We start from the raw sequence: 12,420 nt of genomic DNA, 5'->3' as shown, positions 1-12,420 counted from the left end.
TTGGGGATGTGAAGGGTAGCCGGAATACAAAGAGAAAAGCCACAAACATTGGGGAAAACACGCTAATTCAACACAGGAAGGCCTGAGGCAAGATTTGAACCATGAACCTCTGTCAGGTAGATGTGCTAACCACTTCCCCAACGCGCTGACCAAATTGAAAACTATGAACCCAATTATGAGCATATACTGTTGTTAAAAGTAAGGAATATTAAACATTTTGATTTTGTAATGGCAAAAATTCTGTATTCAGTTGATGTAGTGGAATCTTTTCAAGGTTAATAAGCGTGCTTATAGTGAACATTGTGTAATCAATCCAAAACTGCTTTGGTCAATTGTCATTTTGTGAGGCATGAAAAAATATCATCCTGTATGAAGTGGGGTTTTTTTTTTTTTCATGTTAGGAATAATCCTGTAAAAATAATTGTCATGGTGTTTGTATTCACGCTTGCAGTAAAACCAGGATTAGTGCGGTTCTCTGGGTTGGAACAACAGGTGGGCACAGCGCCATGAAGAGAAGCCCAACAAAAAATGGAGACCATTAAATGCAAATGTGGGACCTAACGGAGTTAAAAGTCAGCTGGTGTGCTCTAAGTGTTGCTGGAAATAGCACTTAATCGGCAGCTTACCTGTGGTTGCATGGTGAGCGCGACGAGGAAGATCACAGCAGCCCGTGGCAGGTGGAGGCTCCCCGGGTGCGGGACGGCGGGCTTCCCGGCGAAGCTTCTTGTCTCGGGGCGCCTCGTGGCCTCCATGCCGGCGTCGGAGACGGCGATGGGCCCCCTCCTCCACTTCCAAACAGAACCTTTGACAGCCCCCTGTGGTTCCGACCTACTTCATCCCTGCTTTGGTTTCCACTCCGCGCGCGAACACCTGCGCCACTCCTCAAAAGGTGCGCGCCCTCAAACGCACCACGACCATAAACGCACCGCCGGAGCGTGGCCGTGTGGTTCCCGTCGCTCTCTTAAGCAGCTTTAAAGGTCCAACCTGGCGGCTCACTTGACTTGAACTCTCATCCCAATTAGGTCACTCTCTCTCTCTCTCTCTCTCTCTCTCTCTCTCTCTCTCTCTCTCTCTTCAAGGCCGATCACTCAAGCCCCGAACCAATCGAACGTCTAGCCCATTATTTTGGGGGCGGCTGCGTGGGCCAAGTTTATTTGTCTTTGTGCGCTCCTCGTTGAAAAAAAAAGCGGCCGGCTGGTCATTTGTCAAGCGCTTACGGAGCCTGGCGGCGAGTCAATGTGGGGGAAACAATGAGAGAGAGAGAGAGAGAGAGAGAGAGAGAGAGAGAGAGAGAGAGAGCAGGGAGGGTGTGTCCTGAAGCAGTGACTATCTGTCTTTCAGCGTATGGCCGGAAGATTCCCAGCGCTGACAAAAGCTCCACTTTCTCTCTCTTGCGCTCCAACTTCGCTTCATTGTGCGTCACTTTGGTGCAGCTTATCCATGCGGAAAGTCTTTCCGCAATCCGCCGCGGCCCTTCTTTCTTGTCCTTTTTTTTTGTGTGTGTATCAGAAGCATCAAAAGCTCCGCCGTGTGGGGCCTGCAAAGACAGCGGCTGGAAACCAGGGGGCCCCATGTGTTATGTCCCCCACCCCCACCCCACCCCAAATCATTTCATTTGGATGATTTACACAATCAATGTGTCTTTCTTCTGCACTTTTTTTTCCGTGCAGCACCAACTCAAATGCAAAACAAAACAAAAAAATAAAATCATGAGATAATTAAAAATCATGCTTCTCCATTAAGCTGTAATAGGGGAGACTCTTGAACCCGGACCGCTTGACTGTGAGGCAAACATGCCGAGCACTTGTCTACCATGCTACAACTGTACATCACAACAATCTGTCAACAACAATATGACGATACACCCATTAAGCAATATTTTGGGAGAAACAGCCACAATTGTTTGCCCTTTTCTTCAGCGGAGGATCTGTGGCCTTCAGTCAAATTCAGTACTTTATAGGATCCATTTCCATCAACAAAGTGGAACCACTTTCAATCACATCCTATACTGAAATGAATCCGCCCTCCCATCTTTCAACAACATGATTTCTGATGTGTCTGAGCCAGTCTATCAGTGCTAATCTCACTCACTGAACGAATGCAGAAATATCTTCCGCTCATGCACATTTTCCACACGTGACCACACAATATACCTTCTTTATCGCCAATGGTGGCCTTGTTGCTCGAGAACTTCCCTGACAACCGCTAGCGTTTCCTTGACCTCCTCCAGCACTCGCCGCTGACACCCCCGACCCCCAGCGGCGGAACAGAGAGGACCCTTGAGGGAGCGGGGGCCTGGATTTGCGTGGCGGGGACGTGACCTCGGTGCCCGAGATGAATTCTAAACCAAGACGCCACACCTCCTGAACACCAAAACAAATAAAAGAAAATAATTTTTTGCGGTGAATCATTGAAGAAAGGCATCCCCCTGAAAAATACGCAAATAGACAAATTCAAGAAAGTTAAACCTGATAAAGATTCACTGTACAGTTGATTAAAACCACATTCACTGCCACTGACGTCTTTAGAAGTCAAATATCCATGTTGACTGTGAAAGCTGTCAGTTAAGACGCGATCGCTGTGAAGAAAATAAGTATTTGAACACCCTGCTATATTGCAAGTTCTCCCACTTAAAAAAATCATGTAGGGATCTGAAACTTACATCCTAGGTGCATGTCCACTGTGAGAGAGAATCTTAAAAAAAAAATCCAGACATCACAATGTATGATTTTTTTAAACGATTTATCTGTGTGATAAAGCTGCAAATAAGTATTTGAACACCTGAGAAAACCAATTTTAATATTTGGTACAGTAGCCTTTGTTTCCAAATTACAGAGGTCAAATGTTTCCTGTAATTGTTCTACAGATTTGCTCGCACTGCAGGAGGGATTTTGGTCCACTCCTCCACACAGATCTTCTCTCGATCAGACGGGTTTCTGGGCTGTCGCTGAGAAACACGGAGTTTCACCTCCCTCCAATGATTTTCTATTGGGTTTTGGTCTGGAGACTGGCGAGGCCACGCCAGAACCTTGATATGCTTCTTACAGAGCCACTCCTTGGTTTTCCTGGCTGTGTGCTTTGGGTCATTGCCATCTTGAAAGACCCAGCCATGACCCATCTTCAATGCTCTGACTGAGGGAAAGAGGTTGTTCCCCAAAATCTCACAATACATGGCCGTGGTCATCCTCTCCTTAATACAGTGCAGTCCTCCTGTCCTATGTGCAGAAAATCACTCCCAAAGCATGATTCATGTTTCACAGTAGTGATGGTGTTCTTGGGATGGAATTCATCATTCGTCTTCCTCCAAACACGGTTAGTGGAATTATGACCAAAAAGGCTGCATTTCGATCACAAAACGTTTTCCCATGACCCTTCGTCATTGGTAAACTTAAGACAGGCTTTGACATGTGCTGGTTTAAACAGGGGAACCTTCCGTGCAATACATGATTTCAAACCATGACATCTTAGTGTATTACCAACAGCCACCTTGGAAACGGTGGTCCAAGCTCTTTTCAGGTCTTGACCAAGCCCTGTCGTGTAGTCCTGGGCTGATTCCTCACCTTTCCATAGGATCATTGAGACCCCACGAGGTGATATCTTGGATGGGGCTCCACCCAGATTGAGATTGACCGTCATGTTTAGCTTCTTCCATTTTGTAATGATTGCTCCAACAGTGGACCTTTTTTCACCAAGCTGCTTGCCAATTTCTCCGCAGCCCTTTCCAGCCATGTGGAGTTGTACAATTTTGTCTCTGCTGTCTTTGGACAGATCTTTGGTCTTGGCCATGTTACAAGTTTGAGTCTTACTGATTGTATGGGGTGAACAAGTGCCTTTATGCCTCTAACGACCTCACACAGGTGCATTTGATCCAGGATAATACACGGAGTGAGGTGGAGGGTCAGAATTCTAGCTGATAGACAGGTGTGCAAATACTTATTTGCAGCTGTATCACTCAAATAAATTGTTAACAAAATCATACATTGTGATTTCTTGATTTTTCTTTTTAGATTATCTTTCTCACAGTGGACGTGCATCTACGATGAAAATTTCATACCCCTCATGATTTCTAAGTGGGAGAACTTGCAATATAGCAGGGTGTTCAAATACTTATTTTTTTCACTGTATACATACTGGTCTGATGATAGTATAGCTTCAAGAGTTTCTCAGTAATTCCTAACATCTGGTTGAGTGAACCAACACATTCTTTCGTGTGAACATTACATCTGTCATGGACCTTCGCCAACTGCAGCTCAGATCTTGAAAATATAACTGCCCTGACAAACAAGTGTATCGGAAAAGAAGTCAGACTCACGGCGATATAGTCTGCCGAAAGGAAAAGAGTGAATGAAATCATCAAGATCACTGGCGGCGTTCTCTTTCTTTTTGTTTGATCGCAGAGTGACGTCAACACCCTCCCACATGCGAGCTGACAAATAAGTTGCCTTTTCAGCCCCCGTTACTGTAAGAGCACTGTGCTGATGTAGTAGGGAGGCGTGTTGGCATGTCGCCACGAGCACGCAACGCGCATACACGGCGCTGCGGTGGCTAAGGTCAGCGCTTTCTCAAGGCAAAACAAGGGGCTGTATAAAGGCTTGGGAAAGTGGCGGAAGAATGCGGATCCGTGCAAACACTGTCGCGGCCACCGAAAGACAATACCTTAGGGCACAGTTTCAGCACCAACGGATGAGGCCTCCTCGAGTGTGCGGGTGAGTGTGTGTGTGTAGCGGGCGGACAAGTGAGTCTAAATTAAGACCAGCACACATTCAATCCACTCAGTGTTTGCAGCACATTTACACTGGGCAATAAGAAAAGGCAACAGAGACTACGGTGGGCAAACAGGAACTGGCACACTACCGTGACCACAAGTGGCTGTTAAACTTTATTGAGTTTTTAATTCAATCCAAGTAACTGGTCTACAAAGTCAGAGTATGGTCTGTCACCCAAGTCTTCTTCATGAATTGGAGATGAAATGCTCTTAATGAGGCGGCACGGCGGGTCAGCTCGTAAAAGCGTTGGTCTCACAGTTCTGAGGTCCCGGGTTTAATCCCGGACCCACCTGTGTGGAGTTTGCATGTTCTCCCCGTGCCTGCGTGGGTTTCCTCCGGGCATTCCGATTTCCTCCCACATCACAAAAACATGCAACATTAATTGGACACTCTAAATAGCCCCTAGGTGTGATTGTGAGTGCGGCTGTTGTCTGCCTCCATGTGCCCTGGGATTGGCTGGCAACCAGTATCCGGCCTCCTGCTCGTTGACAGCTGGGATAGACTCCAGCACTCCCCGCGACCCTTGTGAGGATAAGCAGCAAAGAAAATGGATGGATTTTTTTACGAGAGAAAAGTTTAGCAACAGTGGTTGGTTTTTACCTCCAGGTGGGTTGATAGATTTGTGAAGATTGCGAGCGACATCACCATTCCTTCCATAAATGTGACTCAACTGTACTTTGTATTTTCAATTGCAGTCCTATAGTTTTTAGATTTACTGAGGGAACATTTGATCATTAAATTGTGGCTTTGTGGTTAGAGTTCAGTATTTTGTATCAGCACTGCCTCCAAACATTCTGACACCATTTTATCCATCCATCTTTCGAGCTGCTTATTCTCCTGAGGGTCACGGGAGTGCTGGAGCCTATCCCAGCTGTCAACAGGCAGGAGGCGGGTTACACCCTGAACTGGTCGCCAGCCAATCACAGGGCACATGGAGACAGACAACAGTCTGACTCACCATCACACCTCGGGGCAATTTCAAGTCATCAATAAATGTGTGTTTTGGGGATGTGTGTAGAAACCAGAGTGCCTGGAGAAAACCCACGCAGGCATGGGGAGAACATGCAAAATCCACACAGGCGGGTCCGGGATCGAAACCGGGTCCTCAGAATTGTGAGGCCAATGCTTTCCAGCTGCTCCACCATGCCGCCCCCATTGGTATTATCCATCCATCCATTTTCTCAGTCACTTATCCTCACAAGGGTCAAGGGGAGTGCTGGAGCCTATCCCAGCTGTCAACGGGTAGGAGGCAGGATACACCCTGAACTGGTTGCCAGCCAATTGCAGGGCACACACAGACAGACAACAGTTGCACTCACAAGCACACCTAGAGGCAATTTAGAGTGTCCAATCAACGTTGCATGTTTTTGGTAAGTGGGAGGAAACATACAAACTGCACATAGGCGGGGCTGGGATTTGAACCCCAGACCTAAGAACAGCAGCCTCACTGTGCCGCCGACATAATACATTGTTGCTTAAATAGTCAAGTGTAAAAACAGATGAAATTTAAGGTTTTACTTTTTTGTCCTAGGGTGAAGAATGACAGTAGTTTTGAAAAAGCATTCAAAAAAAAAAAAAAAAAAAAAAAAAAGTGTGGAGCATGCATTTGAGGAAATTCACTGAAAATACGCCAACCGGAAAGGATGTGGTGGATAGACTTCAAAGAGGAAGGCAAAAAGAGAAACTATAAAATATAAATAAAAGTAATTTAATTTACTTGTACAATTAGTCACTCTGATATTCATTTTTCAAATGCCATCACATTTTTGGGCAACACACTGAATTGTAATTTTATGGGCGATATAATTTGGGTAGGGGCGTAACGGTGCTTCAGCTGGTTAAGTGTCGTCCTCACAGTTCTGAGGACCCGGGTTGGATCCCGCCCCCACCTGTGTGGAGTTTGCATATTCTCCCCGTGCCTGCATGGGTTTTCTTCAGGCACTGTGGTTTCCTCCCACATTCCAAAAATGTGCAACATTAAATGGACACTCTAAATTGCCCCTTGGTGTGATTGTGAGTGCAACTGTTGTCTGTCTCTATGTGCCCTGCAATTGGCAAGCAATCAGTTCAGGGTGCACCCTCCCTCCTGCCCGTTGACAGCGGTGATAGGCTCCAGCACTCCCTACGACCCTCGTGAGGATGAGCAGCAAAGGAAATAGATGGAAGGAAATTGATATTTTGGGTAACCTTCCACGAAGTTCTGACAGTACTCTGCTGGAATCCCGGCCCATTCCCCCGGACAGAACTGGTGTAACGCTGTCAGGTTTGGTCAGTTGCCTTTTCAGATCTGCCCACAAATTTTCAATTTGCGAGTGGCTTCAAAGTCATTCATGATACTTCATTACAACATAGATAAAGCATGAGTATTCAAAAATGGTTAATGTAATGCTTTGCGGTGTAATATTACTATTTTAGGTCAAAGCATGTCGTCATACTTAACCCAGTAACCATGACAATGGCGCCATCTGCTGGTCTTAAAACAATACTGAATGATAAAACAAAGGCAGAATATTTTCCATTTGTTTTTATTGTTAAAAAAAAAAAAAAAAAAAAAAAAAAACAAGAAGCTCCAGGTGTGATGTCTGACCAGACACTGGGTGCAATGCTTTCACACAAACCAAACGAGTAGAAATGGTAAAACAGTGTAAAGAAAAAGAATTATCAGTTTGTGCCCCAGCGATAAACAGACCTGTCCGACGGAAGGACAAAAAGACGTGCTATTTCTTGGCGAAAGAGATCTTCATGGCGTTGCTCTGCGTGATCTTGAACCCTTGCAGAGCATCTCGTGCAGCACCGGCCTGCACCTCGTTGTCAAACTCCACAAAGGCGATGTCGTGTCGCCCGGGAACGAGACGAACTTCCTTGAATCCCGGGAATCTGAGGAAAAAAAAACGACAGACACTCGGTGTTGAACATAAAGATAAATACAAAAGTGGGGGAAAATTCTTTTTTTTGACGTTTTGACTGACTGGTTGAAGAGCATGGACAGCATCAGCTCGTTGGTCTCCTCAGGCAAGTTAGTGAGGAAGAGGATGTGATTGGGAGGATTTTCCTGGAAGTAAAAATAGAGTTAAAAACACTGTGTACTACTCAATAGTGACAACTTGTTCACATTTACACTTCTGTCTCTTTAAAATTGACTTTGGGTCATATTCTCATTCCAAGTAATCAATAAGGACACCATTTCACTTAAGTCTCTAGAAGGTAGTATGAAGTTCCTACTTAAAACATTTGTGCTGCTGGATTACTTTGGGGGAAAAAAAAAAAAAAAAAAAAAAAAAACACTATCTACTATGATCAAAGGTATTTAAATATGAATATATTTATGGAGGAGGAAAATACAACCGAATAGAAAACTAAGACATGCATGAACTGGTTTCCTGTGCAGTTTCTACATTTTATAGTCATACTATGTGTATGGATTTAAAAAGATGTTTGTGTTTTCAAAGGTTAAAAAAAAAAAAAAAACTTTTATACTAAACAGTTTTTACTCATTCAATATTCTTTTTGAAATGTCATTTTGTGTAATTTTTACATTTAATTATAATTTAATCAACAGGTCCTTATTATCTCAAATGTTTTGTTAAGAAGATTACAGCTAAAAAGATAATTAGTGCTGGGAACGAATTGGTGGGGCTCTGGATTGAATAGCAAATCAAAATGAATTTTTCCATTCAAATTAAAAAATATTTAATATGACAAGGGTCATAATGCTTTTGTTTACCCCTGCGGCCATTTTGAATTAGCTTTTTGCGTATGTACACACTGTAGTGTCACCAATATAATTACTTTTGTAATACTCAGTGAAAACCCTTTTAAAAATATCTAAAAAAAAAAAAAAAAAAGTGCCCTTTTAGCATTTCAAACAATAAAACTAGTACAACATAATGTGATGAGATTTCCATTTAAAATACTAACAAACATTGAAAGAAATGTGACATCCACTTTGGTAAAAATGAAATGCTTTCCAAAAAGTCAACAATACCTGCTGGGGCATCATCTGACCATGACCCATGCCACCAGGGGGCATCTGACCTGGGGCCATTCCAGGAGGCGGCATCATGCCCGGTGGGGGCATATAGGGGGGCTGTCCTGGCATGTGCATCATGCGGCCCCCCTGATTCATCTGAGGCATTCCCTGTGGAGAAAGTCAAAAAGAAGTCACGACTGCTCTGCCATGTTCTTCAGTACACCACAATAAATATGAAATGAATTAACAATGCAATTGTCTGCTCGTACGGGCACGGCTCCAGGCACGCCTCCACCCATGGCGGCCGCCGACGCCTTCTTGCTACCGCTCGACTCCGTCTTTACAGGCTTCTTCCTCTCCTTCTTACGATCACGCTCCACATATGTGCCTTTCATTTTGGCTATGATGTCAGAATCTTGATTGGCATACTGGATGCGCTGTGGGAAGAGTTGATCAAGAACATGTTCATAAAAGCTTTTAAAAGAGCAATATGGGGTGAAGGGGAAAAAAAAAAAAAAAAAAAAAAAAGAGATGGCCATACCATGGGTTTGTCATAGAATGGGAATCCCTGCATGGATCTGAGCGCATTGGACGCACTGTTCACCTCTTTAAAGATGACAAAGGCCTGGCCCTTCATTTTCAAAGTACGTGCCACCAAGATGTCCAGAATCTGGCCAAACTGTGAGAAGATGGCATATAGAGATTTCTTCAACTCTGGAATAAAAATAAATAGATGGTATTAATTCACATTGCACATATTTGTATATGAAGTCTATTCTAATTCACTGATCTGAAAGGACATTTTCCTTTTTAAAATCTAAAATACAGAGGACCCTTATGATTCACGGGAGTTACATTCTTCCTCCCATCAATCCCAAAAATCCACAAATTATTGATGTAATTTTAACACACACACACACACACACACACGAACCTAACTCAATTGGTCGCAGGAGAAAAATCTACCTCAATTGGGTGTAGCAAAATGTGATTTAAATGTAATTAATTAAAAAAAAAACTGCAAAAAGTGGCAGCACGCGACGCTCTTCTGGTGGCTTTTAGCCACGTGACGGATGAAAAGGCTGACTGCTACGTGAGGAGAACAGCACAACTTCAGTGGTAACTCGAGATGTAAATAATATTGGGAGTAAATTGAGAGACAAAAATGAGACGTTCTGGGGCTGTTCAACCCAGATACTTTAGTGGTTTGAGTGAACAGGAGGAGGATGAATAAACAATGACTTTTCTGTTATGTTTGAGTTGTTTTACTTCTGTGTTTGGAAACAAGGTATGCAAATATTTACACAGTCTCTCTAATTTTTACAAAGTGGCACTGTGAACAGAATAGCATATATCCGCAGCGGCTACGAGTTTAATTAAAAAAAAAAAAAAAAAAAAAAAGGGGGGGGGTGTACAGACTTTTTTTTAACCACAAGATCTATTTTTCAAGCAGCCAGCCTCTCACGATTGACGGGGGAAGGGTGACTTTTTTTTTTTTTTTTTTAGAATGACCATTAATGAAATACAATGACCAAGTCTCAAAGACAAAAATGCGAATCATTAAGTGTATTGAGGATTCTTTATGTGTAAATGTATGTTTGTGTGGCTTGCATAACCGTAGCGAAGCATAAACATTTCTCCAACTTTCTGAGTTCATGTTGATGATCACTAAACACCATACAAATGAAAATGCACACATGGGCTGTGTCACTCACGTCAGTGGATTCGTCCAACTACAGTGAGAAACACTCAATTTCTGATGTTATTCCACACCAGCCATGGCTTCACAGGGCCATGTAACTGTACTCCTTTACAGCTGAAAATTATTTACAGATTTTCCTGGTCAATCAATTGGGGCTTTAGTCCGTTCACTTTTCACTCATTCTCAGATTGCTTTCCGGCGGAATGCTGGGTGTCGTATTTTCCATAAACAGTTAAAAAATGTAATGACACATTTCACTACACTGGCAGATGAGGCAAACGCACTTCGAAATTACACCGTGGAAAAAAAAAAAAAAAAAGTCCACCTTCTATTCCGGATGAAAGTGATTTTTGTCTTCTTTACTGCAGCATCCATACTCATGCTTGATAAGATTCCTTAAAAGAGGGCTTAAAATAGGGAGGGGGGGGTACTTGCCGACTGGCATGTTTACCCGTACTGTCGTACATGTGCGGTGAAGCTAAAGTTCAGAAAAACAACGGTTGTCTTTTTTGTGTCTCGTGGCACGCCGTCGCGATCAACGCATTAAGCACCCCTGCACTACACAAACTGTGTGTAGCCTATTAACCGGTGCACACTGTTTGGAAAATATGTTAACTAACCAAACTACCACAAATTCAAATACATTATGGGGAGAAAAAAAACTGCACAATATCTGTGAGTATGCAGGACTGTGAACGGTGAACACTGAAAATCTATTTCTAAAAGATAAAAAATATAGACGGACAGTTTGAAAGAAATTAATATTTTGGGGTTTCTCATACATAGGGAACAAGGAGGTGGGTCGCACATCAAGCTCAGTTTGCATCTTGGGTCCCTACCTCCTGCGTGAAATTTGCATGTTTTCCCTAAGCTTCTGACATCATACCCAAAACACAGTTAGCATGTTAAACTTGAAATTTTCCATCGGTGTGAAGGTCAACGGTTGTCTGTATGCCCTGCAATGGATAGGTTTCCTTGTGAGTCATAGAGGTCAGAGAAAACAGGTGATAGGTGAAAGGTAAAGTTTTTTTCCCTCGTTAATTTATCCGATTGGTCTGAGGACTCTGGAGACGTCATTGGAAACCTATCCATCAACTGGTGAGCAGTCCAGGTTATGGGAAAGACTCCAGCGGATCCGCAGGGACAAGTGTTGAAGAAAACTGAGGCATGGACCTCGACAACAGCGAAACAGTTTTTAAACTATATATACTCTATACATGTGGAAATGGGTTCATCGTGTATTACAGTTCCCCAATTTTAATTGGAAAGAACTACAAAAAGAGAGATGTGTAAAAGTAACAAATTAAGAACATTATGGACAATAGCACGCCCAGTGTTTAAATTGGACGGCGGTACTCACCATCTTTCTTAATTTTCTCGTTCAAATTATTGATGTAGATCGTGTGATTGAGCCGAGCCTCCGTCGTGGCCATCTAAAAAGTTGAAAAGGACACATTGGAAGCGGTATTTATTGAAAAGGGTCAGCAGCCAGTAACTAAATTGGATGAAGAGTTAGCATTAGCAAGAGCCATTTGAACATCGTGGGGTTGTTAGCAAAAAAAATAGCCAATTCTTCAAACACAGCATTTAGCCCAAAAAAAAAACTCCACTCACACCCTCACTTAAGACAACAAAAATATAAAAGTCCACACTTACACATACAATGAAGTTACATTTCAGGGGGGAAAATATAAAGATTTATGAAGACTAACCAACACGTACCTTGGTCTTTGAATGAAAAGCGGTGTGCCAAACTCTCGCGAAAAAAAACGAACTCACAGTTCTTCTTCGTCGTCATTAATATAGCAATACCGCCACCATTAGGCGTACTTACGGTGTCGTATAATACTGTACTGCACTAAGAAAGTGGTTGTATCTGATAGTTTAAAAAAAACAATCAATTATTATAATTTATTACCATGCAATAAAAAAATAAGCTCCAAGCAACACCAGTGTTCCGTTAATATACAAAATAATCCAAT

General features: G+C 43.0%; 2 protein-coding genes across 3 annotated transcripts in view; both read right to left on the bottom strand.

Moving 5' to 3' along the window:
- LOC133504881 (protein jagged-2) overlaps positions 1-1,139 on the bottom strand; it is a 47,500-nt gene extending 46,361 nt beyond the window's left edge. The window contains exon 1 of the mRNA XM_061827584.1: positions 627-1,139. Within this exon, the coding sequence (XP_061683568.1) occupies positions 627-752 (126 nt within the window). The 5' untranslated portion in view covers positions 753-1,139. The remainder of the gene's footprint in view (positions 1-626) is intronic.
- A 6,136-nt stretch (positions 1,140-7,275) lies between these two features.
- snrpa (small nuclear ribonucleoprotein polypeptide A) lies at positions 7,276-12,298 on the bottom strand. Of its 2 annotated transcripts, none has more exons than XM_061828242.1 (7): positions 12,161-12,298; positions 11,799-11,871; positions 9,278-9,450; positions 9,006-9,173; positions 8,752-8,904; positions 7,736-7,818; positions 7,276-7,643 (listed from the first exon to the last, which is right to left on the bottom strand). In XM_061828242.1, the coding sequence occupies exons 2-7, from the start codon at positions 11,869-11,871 to the stop codon at positions 7,484-7,486; spliced, it is 810 nt and encodes a 269-aa protein (XP_061684226.1). In that variant the 5' UTR covers positions 12,161-12,298; the 3' UTR covers positions 7,276-7,483. The 2 variants fall into 2 exon arrangements, with proteins under 2 accessions (XP_061684226.1, XP_061684227.1); XM_061828243.1 differs by lacking the exon at positions 12,161-12,298 and adding an exon at positions 12,095-12,114.
- Between the last annotated feature and the right edge of the window lie 122 nt (positions 12,299-12,420).

Source organism: Syngnathoides biaculeatus, chromosome 8 (genome assembly GCF_019802595.1).
Source record: "Syngnathoides biaculeatus isolate LvHL_M chromosome 8, ASM1980259v1, whole genome shotgun sequence".
Taxonomy (NCBI): domain Eukaryota; kingdom Metazoa; phylum Chordata; class Actinopteri; order Syngnathiformes; family Syngnathidae; genus Syngnathoides; species Syngnathoides biaculeatus.
Note: the sequence above shows the minus strand (reverse complement) of the source record. Positions and strands in the feature narration are given on the sequence as shown.